Source organism: Nilaparvata lugens, chromosome X, assembly GCF_014356525.2.
Source record: "Nilaparvata lugens isolate BPH chromosome X, ASM1435652v1, whole genome shotgun sequence".
Classification (NCBI taxonomy): domain Eukaryota; kingdom Metazoa; phylum Arthropoda; class Insecta; order Hemiptera; family Delphacidae; genus Nilaparvata; species Nilaparvata lugens.
Genome location: NC_052518.1, coordinates 105682746 through 105701863, shown reverse-complemented (window position 1 = coordinate 105701863; position 19118 = coordinate 105682746). Strand labels below are relative to the sequence as shown.

General features: G+C 34.2%; 1 protein-coding gene across 1 annotated transcript in view; it reads right to left on the bottom strand.

Annotated features, from left to right (window-relative positions):
* Nucleotides 1-19118, bottom strand: part of LOC111049408 (KICSTOR complex protein SZT2) — a 123537-nt gene that overhangs the window by 23527 nt on the left and 80892 nt on the right. Inside the window, exons 27-30 of the mRNA XM_039442183.1 lie at nucleotides 12309-12467; nucleotides 10880-11061; nucleotides 9076-9258; nucleotides 665-799 (exon numbers count right to left, since the gene is read on the bottom strand). Coding sequence (XP_039298117.1) covers nucleotides 665-799; nucleotides 9076-9258; nucleotides 10880-11061; nucleotides 12309-12467 — 659 coding nt within the window. The remainder of the gene's footprint in view (nucleotides 1-664; nucleotides 800-9075; nucleotides 9259-10879; nucleotides 11062-12308; nucleotides 12468-19118) is intronic.

The following is a 19118-nucleotide window of genomic DNA, read 5'->3' as shown; positions in this document are numbered from 1 at the left end:
TCTGTTTTTTAGTACCGAGAGCGAAAAAGTGACACTTTAGTATCATGTTTCAGGGAGTAAAGTAAGTACTTTTGACAGTAGGTGGAGGAAAAATTTATTTTTATTCTTCTTAATATATATTATCAAGTTTTTTATGTACAGCTGTCGAACAGTTCCTAGTCGTCATTTATTGTAGTAATATTAAAGTTGCGATTGAATTCATGTTCAGTCCATCAATGCTATGCATATTGTGTAAAAAATTCACGAAACATTTGACTGCATTGTTCTACATAGTATAAGTAATACTTATTGTTTATTTATTATTTTTACAAGAAAGCATTGACCGTGAGAAAAAGACTGGTACTCCTTGTATTATTTCTCTCCCAAATTTAGATAACATTTTTAAAGTTCGAAACAGGGTTGTGATTTCACATTTCAAAGATTTATTCCATCAAATTAGCTTTAAAACCATGAAAGAAATTAGATGATTGAAGTTAGAAATATACAAATGCAAGAAATTATATGTGTTGTTATGCAATGCATATTAGCCTATTTACTATACCACAATAAAAGTTTTCAACGACAAAAGAAATAAGATGATTAATTGATTAATGTATAAACAAATAGAAAGATTTGAATTTCTAAGTAATTAAGGCAAATTACTAAATGTACGGCAAATACTTACATTTTCACTCGTTATAACCGCAAGCAAAAACCGTTGACGTGGAATAAATAGCATTGGATCAGAGGATGAGTCACAAAAAGGTGGATAATGGGATGAGATACTGTGCGCTGCAAACCAATAATTGAAATATGTTATCTAAACTTTGATATTCGATATGATTGCATCTTGTCATGTGTTAATGAATCTACGAATGTATGTTAATAAATAAAGTTAGTTATTGATTAATAGAAGCCAACCTGGGGAAACCTGAAAGAATGGTGATGATTACTATTACCATGGACCTCACCCACGTTGTAATTGCGGTATTGAATGACATTGATGTTGCTATCCTTGTCTATCATTCTACAAAGGAGATAGCGCTATCCTTATCTAGACCCGCAACGTTGCCAAGTTGGTTTTTAACAATGTAGTAATATAATTAATTAACAGAATATTTCATCTCAATTATGAAAATCTCTTTTTGCTATTAGAAAAACGACTAGCAGTCAGATATTTTACAATAAATAAAACAGAAAGACAAGCTCTATTTTTCTTTTTCTTTTTACATATTCATCATTGATGGATGGTAAATTACTGCTGGTGCAGAAGTTGTTCTAATAGCAAAAAGTGATTTAATAATAAGCAGTTAGTGATGGAAAACAACATTGAAGAATTCTATGAAAATCTATTATCAAGTCATTGAAAAGTAGATTTTCTTGACGAATAAAATATAATTGATTTTTCTGGACAAGAATGAACAGTTGATATTACATCAGATCTACCGGTATAAGCTATATTCTATAGAAGGCATTGGCAAGGCAGGGAATCGGCAACGCTGTTATCCTATATTTCTCCATTGCCATTATAACGTGGACCTCACTAAAGGTACATTCGTATTCTGTTCCAAGGAGTAAAATGAGAATTTTGATTGTTTGTGCAGATGGAACCACTTTGATGGAATCTTTAATGGTCCTAAAGGTTCTTTTAATAGATGGCCAACAAATTTACAACTTTCTCCTCTCACTTCATATTTGACTAGCAGGTAACTCGTGCTTCGCAAAGGTCTCATTAAAAACTTGGAAAACTGAAAGATTGACCTAATGAAATCTTTAAGAACTGAAAAAAGGCCTATAACTATCCTCGGTAAATTAAGAATGTATATGCAAAATTACAAGTTAATCACTTCAGTAGTTATGATGTGTCATTCGAGTATTTTCCCATCCCGTACATGTGTAACACGATTCTTTCCCTTATTGAAGGCAAATATATTGTAGTACACATTTAAAATACTTGAATTCGTCATCCAGCAATTGAAATTGAAATTGAAATTTATTCACAACACTGACATATTTTACAAATATTTTTATAATGCAATTATTATAAAGAAACAGTATCATGATGGAAAAAAAGAAAAGAACTTGAGTAGCTTAACAGCTGTGGTTGAAGTTCTACACTATTGTTATTACGTACATTATAATATGAACGAGACAGTCACTTGATTTGATAACTGAAATTAAAAAAAAGAATAAGTCTTTGTCAATTTCACACAAACAGAATTAGAGCAATAGTAAAAAACAAAAAAAGAAATAATAATAAAACCTGAAAAAACAAATAAAATATAATTTCCTGAAGTACCTAAACATCTATACAATAAATATATAGCATAAAAAGAATAAATAATAAAATGAATAAATAAATAAACCTCTGTCACCAGTCAAATTTTTAACAATTGAGTCTAAAATCAGTCAAATTGAGCATCAGTAAAGTAACAAATAAAGGCAAAAGTTAAATTTAGTACAAAATTGTTTAAAATACTACAAGGAAATACTGAGGGAGAAACTATTAATTCAATAAAACCGATTTACGCGGGAAAAAATGAAGAAAGTCTAAGTAAAATCAAAAACAGTGACAAGCGTCCAATAATGTTACTTACAAAGCATAATCATAATAATAAATATAATAATAATAAAGCATAATAACATAAAGACTTTCTATTCTACCATTAATGTTTATTATTCCTCTAATAGTGCAAGCTGACAGGCCGTACTTAAAGGAATTTATCCCTGCATGGACCTAAGGTCTGTGAGCAAGGATGAGCCCCCATCAGTCAGCCTGACGAGAATGAAATTTTATTATTAAATTACATATAAATTCATTAATTTATATTGGAAAAGGATGTTGACGTATCCTAAGATATTGAGAGGAGGACAGGGAAAACTCGAAATGAGAAACAAAGCACAAACCCCGACGATGTTGGATTTCAATTAGAAAAAAATAACTGTAGAGCTATTATAGGAGTGATACCTTAATTGAAATTCTAATAAATAATTATGAATTGAATGAGGAGCAAAAATTACCTTAAGTCTGATGCAAGACACTAAACTCATAAAAAGATTATGAAAAAAAAAACTATCTGTAGGATGAGATTATAAGTTCCTCTGATTCATCCAGACCGAGGACTGATAATAACCAGTGTGTGTTCTTTTTGAATGTGTCAATAGACAAAGATTCAAATAAGTTCAAGTTGGCAAATCTACTGGAAATGTTCCTATAAAGAATTTGTGAAATATATGAAGGGTTGGTAGTTGAGTAAGTTCTGTGCAAATAAGTGGATGAGACAGTTGTATTCTGTGAGTAACGGGTGTTATAAGAGTGTGAGACTACTGAAAAGATTGAGTTTTGATGTTTGTACATGTGAATAAGAAGAACTTTTATAAAAATTTGTCTTACTGTAAGAATAGATGTTTCATTAAATAATAAATCTGACGGATGAAATCTTGATTTCTTGAAGGCTACCTTTATGACTTCTCTCTGTACCACAGCAACGGGTTCGAGAACCGTTTTATAAGCTCCCCCCCAAGCAATGATGCCAAAAGCCAGTATTGATTGTATATAAGCATAATAGGCCATCTTAATCTCATTTGGATTGAGAATGTCACTCAACATCCGAAAAGCATAAATTAGCCGACGAATTCTGCATTTTAAGTAGGTGATGTGTTCTGACCATCTCATACGACTGTCGAAAACAATACCTAGATATTTGTATGAGTGTACTCTTTCTATACGCTCACAGTTACATACATTGCTTCGCGGATCATCACAGTTATGTATTTTGATGTCTTCAAGGTTGTAGTCAGTAATGGGGCGCAGAGATATTGGCATAAACTTTGTTTTTGTTACATTTAGAGAAAGGGTGTTCTGGTCAAGCCACTTTTTCACCTGTGCAAGATCATGTGTTGCTTTATCTTTTACTTCCTCCCAAGAATCACCTCTCAGAAAAATCAGGGTATCGTCGGCAAATAGCAAAATCTTTCCATTCAGGGCAAGTCTCGAAATATTGTTAATGTAGACGAGGAAAAGCAGGGGACCCAGAGTACTGCCCTGGATCACCCCGTAATCCACGTCAGCTTCATCACCAGCTATACCCGCTATGGAAACAGATTGCCTCCTGTTTGAAAGAAAACTATTGAACCAAGACAAGGATGTGCCTTGGATGCCTATGTATTCTAACTTTTTTAAGAGCTTTCTCCTATCTATAGAATCAAAAGCTTTTTTCAAGTCTAAGAAGATCATCATGGATTTTTGGCTAGAAGATATAGAATTGTTAATCTCTACATTGATATCAAATAGGGCATCATTTATTGATTTATCTTGCCTAAACCCATACTGAGATTTACTAAGAATATTGTTTGCTAGAAGATAGCTCATCAGTTGTTCTTTCACAATTTTTTCTAATATTTTAGAGAAAACACTCAAAAGGGATATAGGACGGTAGTTATTCATATCATTACATGCTCCAGATTTAAATAGAGGTATCACTTTAGCTAATTTGAAAGGATCAGGGAATACACCACATGACAGACTAAGATTAATGAGATGAAGAAGGGGTTTTGATAAAAGATGAATGTTATATTTAAGACAGGATGCAGAGAAATTATCATAGCCAGGGGCAGAACCTCCTCTTAAGCCGGACACGTGTCGCAAGATAACTTGCTCTGTGACAGGCTTCAAAACAAAGTTAGTATGACTTCTGTATAAATAGTCATCTATTAAAGGTTCATCACCTGAAACAATAGCATTAGCCAACCTCCTGCCTACACTAGAGAAGAAATTGTTGAATTCATTGGATACATCCTTATAGGAGTTCAAGGAGAGGTTCTGTGTACTCGTATTTAGAAATTTTTGTAGGGGGAACTGTTCTTTATTCTTTGTACGGCCTGCTATCTCATTGACGGTATTCCAAAAAAGTTTTGGATTGCCATAGTTTGCATCAAATTGTGATCGGTAATAATCTCTTTTTGTCTGTTTTAATAGGTTACTCAATAGGTTTCTGTGAGTGCGGTATTGATTTTTTAGAACATCATTGAAAGGCTGTCTTTTGATTAGTTTGCTCAAATTATCCCTAGTTCGAATAGCTGCAACAAGACCAGACGTGATCCACGGCTTGAGTTTTTTAGATTTGGATGTATACCGGTAATTAATATTTTTTTTGACTTCTCTGTACATATTCTAATATTGGAACAAAATAATTGAGCGCAGGTGTTAGTATCCTGACAGGCAAAGAAGGGTTGCCAGTCGATACTTGCTAAATTATTACTGAGAAGAGATTTTGAAATGTAGGTATTATTAGTGGTATTAGCTTCATGTCCTGACTGAATATTTGGCTGCATAGGGGAAGTGATAGTTACGGTGATACTATAATGATCGGTTACACTGGTATGGAGAACAGCTGAATTTACAGCCGACATATCACAATGCCTCAGGAACGCATGGTCCAGACATGCTCCTCCAGTTCCTGACACTCTCGTTGGCTTATCGATACATTGGACAAGACCGGCTCCTGACAAACTGTTAAGATATCGATCAGTGACAACATCATTTTTGAGTAAATCTATATTTATGTCGCCTATCAAGATGCATCCTCTATTTCGTGGAATATTTCTGTAATATGTATCCAGTTCAGTAATAAAATTATCAATACTGCTATCGAACGTTCTATACAACCCCAGCAAGTTATAATTTACCCCGCAATAATTAAAATCAAGACTTAACCCATAAACATCTCCAAGAGTAACCTCCCTTGCAACCGCTGATATTCGCTCATTTACATAAATCAATACACCATCGTTCTGGTTGCGATAGGTGCTTGTATTAAAATAATTGAAACCAGCAAGATCAACAACACCGTCACACTTGGGCAACCAACATTCTGAAAAAATTATTATATCCAATTTGGGAAAAACAGAATCTAAATAAATTAAGTAGTCATCAAAATTTTTCTTATAGCTCCTTATATTACAATGTAAGATTTTCAGGCTTTCTAGACCGGAACAGTTGATAAATTGGGAATATTCAGTAAAATCATCGAGGCTCACACATTCGTTAACCACAGTCGAGAATCCCATGCCATCCTCATCATCAAATCTATTGTTTATAATTGTAGTGGGCGCCAAAAACCAAGGCATCTAGCCGAAACCGGCCAACCAAAAGCTTTCAATACTCATAATGGTTTTAAGTAGCAGTTGAAAATTTAGTCCAGTGATAAACAAACATAAAAGAATACATGAGAATGTGTATGGAAGTTATGTGAAGAAAAAATTAAAATTTATTTTATGAATGTGAAAGATAATGTAAAAGTATAGAATAACAAGAACTCAGACGCTCAATAGTGATCAAAAGTGGATTAATGACTAATCTTCATCAATTATCGACAATATCACAACCTCATCATTAATATCATTGATTTATAATTATTATAACATTAAACTATTACCGTTCATCAATTATAATTCAGACCTTTATTTTTTTTAAACAGTGATTTATTTAAAAATAATTCATATTTATTTAGGCTATCAGAATCGAGTGATTATTATAAATATTATAATAATATAAGATTAAAAATTAAGGAAATAAAATGAGAGAACAAGTTACCTATGTGATAAAGAATGTTGACAAATGTTTATTAAAGAAAATTCGAAACTACTGTATTCAATTTCCAATATTGCTCATGATTATAATATATTCATTTAAGTTCATAGTAATTTGTCCAAGTTTTGTGAGTTTCGACTAGCTGTAGTGATTCATATTATTGGCGATAAAAATTATGTGATTCTATTATAACTATATTTATAGAGAGATCTGTTTTTATCGGTAAAGTGGGTAGTAAGAAAAATAGTGGAATTGTGAGAGTAATAATCGAATAACATGCTTCCTTCAAAGATAAAACAAGATAAGATCGTGACTGAAAACATTTTCTACGATAATTCATTGTCTTACAAGTAAGAACTCAAATAGCCTACTGGTTATAAAGTCAGTACGGTACTGTATTTTCCTGTATTCATGAAATGAAGATGCCATTATCATTTACCAAACTATTCTATATATGCAGAAGAAAAAATAATGAGATATACTGCAGTTGTATTCATATTTTCTAAATATAATATTCCTATTTAATTTTAGCCCATACTCAATATTCCTCACATTTTATATATTATTCTTCACATGATTAGTTTATTTATGACAGTATATTATTCAGTTTCAGTTAATGATAAGTATAATTTTACCCTACTAATAGTGGACGTATATTGTCCATAAGTGAGTGTTGCAGCATAAGCAGAACAGTATAGACCTACTTTAGTTTGTAATTATAGATACCTAACTAATACTCATTCACGATTTTTCCAGGCTTATATCTATGAATCATAAAGAAATAAAGTAAAATCGTAAATATAAACCAGTAAACACATTAACCAGTAGTTCATGTAGGTTACAGAACGATATGAATTGAAAAAAAAAATAAAGTCGTCTTGAAATTAAAATCACTTGAACGGTCTTCGTTTTTATTTCAAGAATAAATGACTTAGTATTTCTTACTCACATATATATTAAGCATAAATAAAGCATCGTTTCATATTGAACTCATTTACTGGTTTTGATCAACGGAACAATCAATTCACTTATCACAAACGAAAAATATATATATATATGCATATGCACTCATAGGCCAATATAAAAATTAAAAACATTGAAAGAGTCAATAACTTGTTTGGCCTATGTAGCCGGGAGACATTGCTGTGTCCGGCCTGCAAAATTGAGCTTCAAATTGAGAATTCAAAATCCACTCATAATGTAGGGCCGGTTTCTGAGCTCGGGATTTAGCTAAGTTCTAGACTTTAACTGGCTTTAAACTCTGGAGTCAGAAAATTGGCTTTCCGAGTCAGAGCGTTAACGTAGTTGAGGACTTGAATAGACTCTGGAGTTTAGAGATCATGTTAGACCCTGGAGTTAATAATTTCGCTTTCTGAGTGAAGGGCTTATAAGTCCAGGACTTGAATTAGATTCTCGCCTCTTTCCGAGTCAAGGATTTATCAAAAATCGTTAAGTCCAGGACTTAAAACAGCGTGATTTTAAACCCTCGACTGGGGTAGGGTTTAAATTCAAGTTCTAGACTTAACTGAGCAAACACAATTCAGTTATTGTTTTGGAGTAGATAAAAAGCCAAATAGATATCATGGAATACCTAAATTATTTGGATTAGTCCATCTAAATTCATAATTTATAGTTTGCAAGTTCATTTTGGAATAAAATTGTATCAGAAATATGCGTAAAAAACTAACCTCATTTTACGAATGTAACATAACCTAAAAATGTTCAAGCAAAATAATACAAGGATCGCCTTGGAATTTATATTCCAATCTGAATGTTATTATTCAATGCCATATTCAACATATTAATAATAAATTATTACTCCAGTTTTTTTCAAAACAAATACGTTTTCAAACTCAATCGCCTAATGAAATATTTATTCCAAAATCACTGGTTAGGATCAATGATCAATAATAGCATAACGTAAAATGAAATTTTTATTCATTCCTCTTTCAAAGGTTTTGCTTTGAATAGGCCTACAAAGAAATCGAAACGTATTTTTACAAAATAGTTTGGAAAGCATGCTCATTTGAATCATCCCGCTGTAATCAGCTGTTTCCGTTTTGCTAGAATGCCAACAATACAACAGCAAAATATTGTGAATTTCCCTCACGTTTACTGCGTTGAAGTCCTGGACTCAAATAAGTCGAGAACTTGATAGACTCCGGAGTTTAGAAGATAAAATCGTGACTCAGAAAGTCAATTTAGACCCGAGAGCTTATTTTAGTCCTGGACTCTGTAAGTCCAGAACTTATAGATCGCGAGCTCGGAAACCGGCCCGTAATGCACAATAACACTTTCATTTTAAGGTTGGAATACATTCGTAATCTTGTCTTTGAAATTTCTTCATTAAAAAATTCACTTCCAAAAAACTTTTTGTTCTTTTGAAACAAAGGTTTTAAAAAACCTTTAGAACTATTTGATAAACACATATCAACATAAAATTGAATTTAAGAAAATATATAAATATACAATTAATCATATTGTTCGATGTTCCTGAACAATACATCGAAATCCTCAAGGACATGTATAATGACATCAAGACTAGAGTCCTCAGCCCTGCTGGTGTTGGTCCGGAATTTGAAGTCAAGGTCGGGGTGCACCAGGGATCCACTCTTAGTCCATTGTTGTTCAACATAGTCATGAACTACGTTACCGCACACCTTCAGAAGCCTGCCCCTTGGTCGCGTCTATATGCAGATGACATAGTCCTTGTAGCAGAAACTTTACAACAGGTTCAAATAGATTTAACAGCATGGTGCACAGTATTAGAAAGTCGAGGGCTGAGAGTAAGTCATACTAAAACAGAATACATGCACTGTAACTTCTCAGGAATGAGAACATCTAACATCAGCGTGGCACAACCTCAGCTTGATGGCACTCCTTTAAAACAAGTTGACCACTTCAAATACTTGGGATCTACTCTTGCATGTACAGCCTTCGTTGACAGAGACATCAAGGACCGGATAGCAGCTGCATGGCTGAAATGGCGATCATTGACGGGAGTCATCTGCGATGCAAAAATGCCCATCGAGGTCAAAGGAAACATATATAAGAGAGCAATCAGGCCAGTTTTAATGTATGGATCTGAATGTTGGGCTATGCGAAAGTCAGATGAACAACAAATTCATGTTACAGAGATGAAGATGCTCCGGTGGTCGGGAGGTGTAACCCTGAAAGACAAAGTTAGGAATGAATATGTAAGAGGAACATTTAAAGTTGCTAATATAACTGATAAGCTAAGGGAAAATCGCTTGCGCTGGTACGGGCACGTTATGAGACGCGGTGAAGATCACATGACCAGACTCGTCATGGAAATTGAACAGCCTAGGAGACGCCCTGGTAGACCGCCGACAACCTGGATGGGTACCATTTCCAAGGATATGAGGACGACGGATTTAGAGCCTGAACTGACTCAACAACGCCCGGAATGGCGGAAAAGGATTAGGAGGGCCGACCCCAAGAGAAATGGGACATAGGCTCAGGAGAAGAAGGAGATATAAACATAAAATCTTGCTATAAAACTGAACATAATACAAAATAATAGAGAAAAATATGAAATAAAAGTGAACAACCCTAGGCATAAGCCCAAGTGGGGCGTACTACTCCTAATAAAACAAATAAAAATACTCAGACGAGTGAGTCCACTCCGCTCTATAAATTAACTTAGCATAATAAATTATAACATGAGAGAAAATAAATTTCTGTTAAAATTCTGCTACGCATATCAGACAAAAACAAGGATGAAATAATTACATTGTCATAAATAAAATGTATACAAAGATATACAATGCAAAACCCGCAATCGAATGAAAATAGCATATCTGAATTGAATAATAATTGATATTTGATAATAATTGGTAGAATTTATTATTAAGAATATCATCTTACATTCTTAGAAATGATTCACAGTCATTAACACTAAGCAGGTAATTTTTTAACATTTTAGAAATGAATGTGAAAGCTCCAGGCAATTGAGATCTTGTGAGACTAAATTGAACAATCCAGGGCCATTGAAATAATATGAATGTTGGAATATCGTTAAATTCGATTGACCAACCTGAACCATAAACCGTCTAAAGTTATATCTCAAATGAGATTTGCATTCAAACTCATTAGATAAAAAAAGCTTCAATACCTTAAAGGCTTGCCAAGCTCAATACCAATGAAGGTTTAAACTTCATAGAGAAACTCCGACACCTGGTTGCAAAAAGTCTGTTAACTTCAATCCCGATTAAATTCCACTAGTAATCCTTCTTTTCAAAAAAACATTCTCTGAATGATTCTTGTGGAATTTAATCATGATTAAAATCTAAAATAGTTTATGTGCCATAGATTGAAGAAGATGTAGAGGTAACAAATTGACCTTGCTGTAAGGTTGATGTAAAGTGGCTTGACTGCGGGAACACCCATGCTCACAGCAAGCTTCAACCATGGAACTGTTATGGTTTGATGAATAGGTGCAAGTTCTTGATCAACCAACTTTTCTTGTTCTGAAACATCAGAATATCATTAATTACAGCCATCAAATCATAGTCTGATTGCAATGAATTCAAAAATTTACATAAATTAACCAATGAAATTATAATTATACTATTGAACTGTCAGCGCCAGCAATCTTTCAGCCACTTATTCTGGGTGACCCAGAATAATGGGAGTTTTTTAAAACTCCATAAAACAAAAAAGGGAAGGGCAAAATGATTTTATTCAAACTAATGTAAAGTTCAAGACTTGCCATTTAAGAATTATTAATAAGATCTATCACTTTTTGACAATGACTTCATTAAGAAGGCTTCCTCCTGCACGAAAACACTCTTGAAATCAGTGTTGAGATTCCTGAATGAATGCGGCAACATTTCAGCTGGCATATTGTTAATTTCATTCTGAATTGTATGCTATGATTCAACCACAATTATTGGTCAAGTTGTGAGAACGTTTGACTTGAGATAGCTCCACAAACAGAAAATCGCAGGTGGACAGATCTGGCGATTCATAGGACCAGGAAACGCAGCCTAATCGTGAGATTATACGGTTACCAAACAATAATCAGTCGCACAGTTGCCATTAACTGCCGTGCAGTGTGAATTTCACTCACAATTTGATCAATAATTTTGAATTAATTAAAAGGTGGAACAGAATTCAAAATGAAATCCGTAATATCCCAAATGAGATGTTGCAGTGATCAATGAGGAATCGTCAACACAGACTTGAACATGTATTCATTCAGGAGGAAGCCATCTAAATCAACTAATTGTCAAAAAGTGATAGATCTTATTAATAATTCTTAAATGGCAAGCCTTGAACTTTACATTAGTTTGGATAAGATCATTTTCCCCTTCCCATTAATGTTTTATGGCGTTTTTAAAAGTTGCCGATATTCTGGGTCACCCGGTTATTGCGAGGGTTGTAAGCCCGTCACTCGAAAATATATAAATTGCAAAAGATTACCTTAGAATGTCCTGACATAGAACCGGCTGTGGCGGAGCTGGAACTGTAGATGTTTTGGAAGTCGATTATGGTTTTATTTGTTAAACTATTTATTATATAATGTTCTAGTTCTTGTAATGTGCTAGTATTTAAAAATTGTTAAATTTAGTTTTAGGATTAGTCTATCCAGTCTAGCAAGTTATAATTTTGATGGTGGTAATTTTCACTTTAATTGAATAGTTAATATGAATTTTTATTATATTATATCATGTGAAAATAGAAATAAATTTGATTTGAAAATATGAAATAGTACCTGCAGAAGGTTGAGTGAGAGGAGCAGTGAGTAAGTTGTACTCCATAAGTAAATCCCAGAGAGTATGTCGTATGGAAGCTTTCAGCATATGTGTGAGCGATTCAATATTCACTCTGCCTTGTTTCCAGACACGAAACTCGATGAAAGTTGAGTCACCTGCTATTAAACAATAACATTCAATGGCAAGATCATGTTAATGAAAAATAATTATCGTATAATAATTATTATAGAATGAAAGGAAGAGAGAAAATGAATGATAAAAGCACTGGGATGTTGTAAACCAAACAGCACTACCTTCCAGAGATGCTTTTTATTCCTTGGACCTAAATTCTTTAATATTCTCCCAGATGAGATTAGAAAGCTACAGAATCTCAAGAAATTCCTAAATCAAACGAAGAGTTGGCTATGGCTTCATTCACCATTAGAAGTAGAAGACTTATTCAAAGTAGTAAGCTGAGAAACACATGGTGCTAATATCTAATCTAATCCATTATTGAATATGAATTTCAGTGTAGTATGGCCTTTTTACTGTAGTTACTTCTGTATCCTTTAAAGTTTAACCTTTGCTTTGAGCTTTGATCTGCAAACATTGTTTTATTTATCACTGTTATGTCTCATCTTTTATTTTTTCATTTTTTTCCCTCTCTTGACCTGAATCATGTTGAAAAAAAAATTATACTGGTGATTCTTCCTCCCATTTTTTTCGCAGTTTGAACTACATTTCATAATATAAGTATATTTAAAGAGAGGAAATGCTACAATCAATCAATAAAATTACTTGATGATGGTGATTGAATGTGTGTGTGTTTGTGTGTGTGTAGGCTTTTTTCTCCTCCTATATCCGATTAAACCTCAACTCCTGCTCACGGACAAGTGCTTCATGAAGCACTTTGTGAGCAGTTATTGTTCACATTAATATTATATTATATATTATTATATTATATACTATTACTTACAATCTATTATTAAATTTTAGTTGGATTATTGTTGTATTTGTCAAGCTAGTGTTATTTTATGGCCTGAGCAATGTCGTTGTCAAAGGTTTCATAGAAGGTATACTGACACCTCTTACATTTCTGATTAATTCAGTTCTTATGGGTGGAAAATTTCCAGATTGCTTAAAGCTCAGTAAGGTAACTCCGGTTTACAAGAAAGGTGATAAAACGCAGCCTAATAGTTACAGACCAATAGCTTTAGTTCCTATAATAGGTAAGATTATTGAAGCCTGTATGTTTGTTCAATTGTACGACTATTTTAATTCCAATGACTTACTCTATGAACATCAATATGGTTACCGACCGAAACATTCTACCATAACAGCCGTTGAGACTGTTGTTAATAAGATATTAGAAGCATTTGAGAATAAGTTAATTGCAGGTGTGTGTCTAATAGATTTACAAAAAGCATTCGACTGCATATCACACTCTATTCTGGAGAATAAATTACGCCACTATGGTATCTTGGGCAGTGAGCTAAATGTAATCATGTCTTATCTGCAGAATAGGAGACAAGTTGTAATTATAAACAGTAAGAAGTCAGAAGTTGTAAAGGTGATAGCAGGAGTACCTCAAGGGTCGATATTGGGCCCATTCCTATTTCTAATATTCATGAATGACTTTCATTGTAGTGTATCATCTAATAATTGTCTACCAATACTGTATGCAGACGACACATCATTGATGTGCTCTCAAAAAAGACAGGAAGACGTTACAGCAAGGTTGATAGAGAGTATCCAATTGTCTACGGCCTGGTTTGAATCTAATAGATTAGCAATTAATAATGATAAGACTGAGAATATATATTTTTCATTGGCGAACAATGTTTGTGAGAATAGATCAGTCAAATTGTTAGGTTTATATTTAGATAATAAGTTAACATGGAAAGAGCAAGTGGAGTTTGTATGCAGGAAAATTTCAAGAGTAGTCTATCTTATAAGGAAGTTAAAATATTGCGTAGGTACTCAAACACTACTGATGACCTATTTTGGCCTGTTCCACTCACTCATCAGTTATGGAGTTATGCTGTGGGGGAACAGCAGCAATGCAGGAAGGGTGTTAATACTACAGAAAAAAGTCATCAGAATTATTGCTAACCTGCAGCAAAGAGATTCCTGTAGAGAGAGTTTTATTAAATTCGGTATAATGACTGTGACTTCATTGTATATTTACTACAATCTAATCCAGGTGAGAAACAATTTGGGAAATTATCTTCAGAATAGTGATAACCATAATTACAATACCAGACAAAACGGTGACCTTCTCACACCCTATGTAAGATTGTCTAGAACTCATAGGAGTCATATGTATCAGAGGCATGTAATGTTTAATAAAATCCCCATAGCAATAAGAAATTTGCAAGAAAAAAGCTTTAAATTAGTGGTAAAGAATTGGCTGAAAAAGAATCCATTTTATAACTTAAGAGAATTTCTAGACTGTGATATTAGTAGTATTGCTAGACTGTGAGCTATAATTAGTTTTCATGTTATATATTATATTGTAATATGTATTTCAAATTTATATTTTGACGAAGCCTATTGCATTGATGTTATATGTTTAATGGCAAATAAAATTCTTATTCTTATTCTTATTCTTATTCTTATGAGTGTGAATAAATTTGAATTTGTATCACTAAGTAACCCCCCCCCTACAGATGCTTTAACTCATGAGAGCCATTATGAAATAGAATGGCTTAAAGAAATGGAATGCAGAAAATATAAACAGCTGACTAAAATGCAAATAGCTATCTAAAGATGAGGTTTTGTTTGTTTTTGTGAATGCCGTCGTCTACCACGACAGGGTAAGAGAATCTCAGATTAGGTAGATTTCAATTTGTCTAAATAACCTGAAAGATTATGTTTAATCAAGTCTTAAAGCAGAAGGTTATGCTTATACTTTTAAATGGCAATATGTTAATGTTATTCGGAATGTTTCCATTCTTAGATAATGAACACGAATCACGAATTACTTTTGATCAGCTGCTTTAGCACATTTAGAATTTGGACAATATGAATGTCATCAGACGTAGTCTACGACGACGGAAGTTTACACACAAACGAAAACCCACCTTAAATGAGTATTTGCCACAAAATTGAAATGTGACACCGGCGGCATGCAAAAACAAACCTGTTTATTGACCAGCTGACCATTGAAAAAAATGGGAAATGCAAGCATTCCCGATTTCAACTGATCGCGATTCTTCTGAAGCGGGTCACGTGGTCGCACTTTCATTATTGTGACGTATTGGTATTTGTTATGAAAATGGCAGGAATATGTAGGCCTACTGCAGAGAAGAAGAATGAGCTCAAAGTGGAATTGAGATGACATTTCAAATTTTTTGAAGCCTTTCAAAGCCATGAATTATTATGGAATTGATAAAAAGGGTACTGTACTAGATATTTTTATTTTATTTCAACTCAATTCAATTCAATTCAATTCAGTTTATTTCCAAAAACATATTACACGAATAAGAAATACAATATACAACATATTTTGGAATCCCCCTACTAGACTATCCATCTGTGTGTAGGGGGGGAGTTCCACTTTATACATAATAAGCTTAATCTGCTCATAGAAGTAAATAATAGAGAATACACTTATATTATGGATGTATTATTAATATTCTGATTATAAAATAGATAATATATGTGCTGATGTATATTTAAGAATGAGTATGTAGGAATATGTATGTAGGAATAAGTATACTTAATACCTTGATTGATAAAAGAATAAATAAAGAAGAAATAACAATATTTTTTTGAAGACCGCAGTGGCAGGGATTCCAGAAATTCTCAGAAGAGAGAATGAAAAAAAAGCATAAACCAGAAAGGCAAAACAGTCAAATCGGTTATATCAATGATAAAATAAATACCAATCAATTGTCTGGAAACCTTGAAGTCGTGTTGGTCACCAAGCATAACGAGATTGGAGTAGTTCTTCTGAAGCTTCCCAACCAATCTGGTACAGCCACCTGTCCACCCTCTTCCTAAACACTACCAAACTAAATGCCTCTGCTTCCCTAATCACCCCTGGCACATTTCTGTACAAGACATGGGCCAGGTATGAAGGATTTGTCAATTCAGAGCCGTGAGTCAGCTGAGGTATCTCAAAGCTGTAATTGGATCTGTGGCGAGTTGAGTAGCTATGGTTAACTGTTTCTCCCAGAAGTTCAGTTTTGTATTTTTTTATGTGGATCAACAAGGATTTAATAAAAAGTTGTCTAACATTCAGTACGGGAAATTCGATAAACAATTGTCTTGTTGGGTATCTAAAGTCTCTCTTTAAAACTGTTTTTATAATTGATCTTTGGGTGACTGCGAGAGGCTCAATGACTGAGGAGGAAGCCCCTCCCCAAGCTAGAATTCCATATAGTATTATAGATTGGACATAGGCAAAGTAAACTACTTTGCACTGATCCACACTCAGAACATTACTAAGCTCTGAAAATGCGTGAAGCAGCTTTCTGAGCCTATTCTTAGCACACTGGACATGTTGTACCCAACTCATCTTGGAATCCAAGACAACGCCCAGGTATTTGTAATGATCAACGCGCTCAATCATACTACAATTACATCCAGCAGACCTGGGATTATTACAAGAATGCATCGTTAGTATTAGAGAGCCTGGATCAGCTTGATTTCTTGTAACTATTGGCATAAACTTCGTTTTTTCCACATTTACTGTAAGGCTATTGTGATCAAACCAGTTCTTTATTTTTGACAAATCAATTGAAGCACTCATGTAGGCCTCCTCCCAAGTGCTCCCAGTAGACACTAGTGCTGTGTCATCAGCAAACAGATACAACTCACCTTCAACTACTAATTTTGACAGATTGTTGATATAGATTAGGAATAGCAGTGGCCCAAGGGTGCTTCCCTGGACTACCCCATACTCAACATTCTCTTTATCACTATTTTCACCATTTATGCAAACTGATTGCTGTCGATTGTGAAAGTAACTCTTAAACCATCGGAGAGAGATATTTTTTATCCCCAATGATTCAAGTTTTTTTATTAAAATTCTCCTGTCAACTGTATCAAAGGCTTTTGCCAAGTCCAAAAAGGTTATCAGTACTTTTCTTCTTGATTTAATACTACTTGAGATAGCCCTAGACATATTGAAAAGAGTATCAGATGTATTTTTGGACTTTTGAAAACCATACTGTGAGTTGGAGATGAGATTGTACTCGTTTAAATACTTAGTCAGTTGTATTTTTATACACTTTTCGATTATTTTAGATAATGTTGCCAACAAAGAAATAGGTCTGTAATTGGAGAATATGCCTTAGGGGCCTGATTTATAAATAGGTATTACTCTGGCTGTTTTGAGAGCGCAAGGAAAGTGTCCAACCAGAATGCTTAAATTGACTATATGTAGGATAGGATGTATTAATATGTCAATATTGTTTTTAATCACTCTAGTAGGGATTCCATCACAACCTGGAGCTGATCGCCCTTTCAAACTCTTCACTACCTCCTCCAATTCCTGCCTTGAGACCGGTTGCAGTTGAAATTCAGAGTCCGCAGCATGTTCATCATCTCTCACTACTGGTGCATCCTGGGTTATTATAGAATTTGCTAGGTTTGTCCCAACTTTGGCAAAATATTGATTAAATTGGTTGGCAATTTCTTTAGTTTTTTGAGAGTCGATGACTTCACCAGGGCGGGAGAATGCACTAACGGGGAATGATTTACTATTATCTATACGACCTGAGATTTCGTTTATAACCGACCAAAATTTTCTAGGGTTACCAGTCGCTTCTTCAACTTTGTTTTTGTAATAGTTATACTTGGCTCGCTTGATTGCTGAATGTAGCATATTTCTATATTGAGTAAACTCATTTCTAAGGAGATAGTTAAATGGTTGTCTATTGAGTTTTTTTCTGAGTTTATCACGATGTCGAATAGAATTTACTAGTCCAGCAGTTATCCATGGTTTGAGTTGAGTATTTCTAGATGAAACTTTTACTTCATGTGATTTTTCGGCAATTATGTTTTGTACCGATTCAATGAAAATATCTGTTGCATTGTCAACGTTGTTTTGTTCAATGACTCTATTCCAATTGTGACTAGAAAGTGTGTTCCTCACCTTTTTCCAGTCTGTTTTAATAATGACTCTATCTGTATTAGGCGGCTTATGAGTTTTTGTCGATAATATATTCAAGCAAATAGCATAGTGATCGGTAACCGAGGACTGCAGAATAACAGAAGATGCATTGAAGAAACGCGGAAGCTTGACAAAAAAGTGGTCAATACAGGTTCCGCTGGCCGGCCGTGTAACCTTGTCAATACAGGGCACAAATCCTGCGTCACTCGAAATATCGATATAATGCTCCTCAACAGAGCCAGGGGCAACATTCAACGTATCGCAATTGAAATCACCTGCCAGAATTCGGACGACACCTGGCGATTGTTCATTGCAATATACGTTTAACGCGTTTATGAATGTAGTTAGATTAGTGCTGGGGCTGCGGTAGACAGCTAGAATTTCGCATGCCGCCCCCGCCCAGGTAAAGGTGAGAGAGAGACAGGTGGCCAGACCGCCCAGTACCAGTTCATTGCAAGTGACTGGAAGTCCTTCATCGATGTAGACCACCAACCCATCGCTCTGGTTCAGATTATTGAATGATCTAAAAGAATGGTAACCTGAAATGTTAATTGGATGGCTGTCGTCGTTAAGCCATGCCTCAGTTAATATTATGCAGTTAAACTTATGCCCTAATCCCTGTAATACTGTTGAAAATTCGTCAAAGTTACGTCTATAACTACGTATGTTCTGATGAATGACCGAGAAGCCCATGCCACTGCCGTTTCCC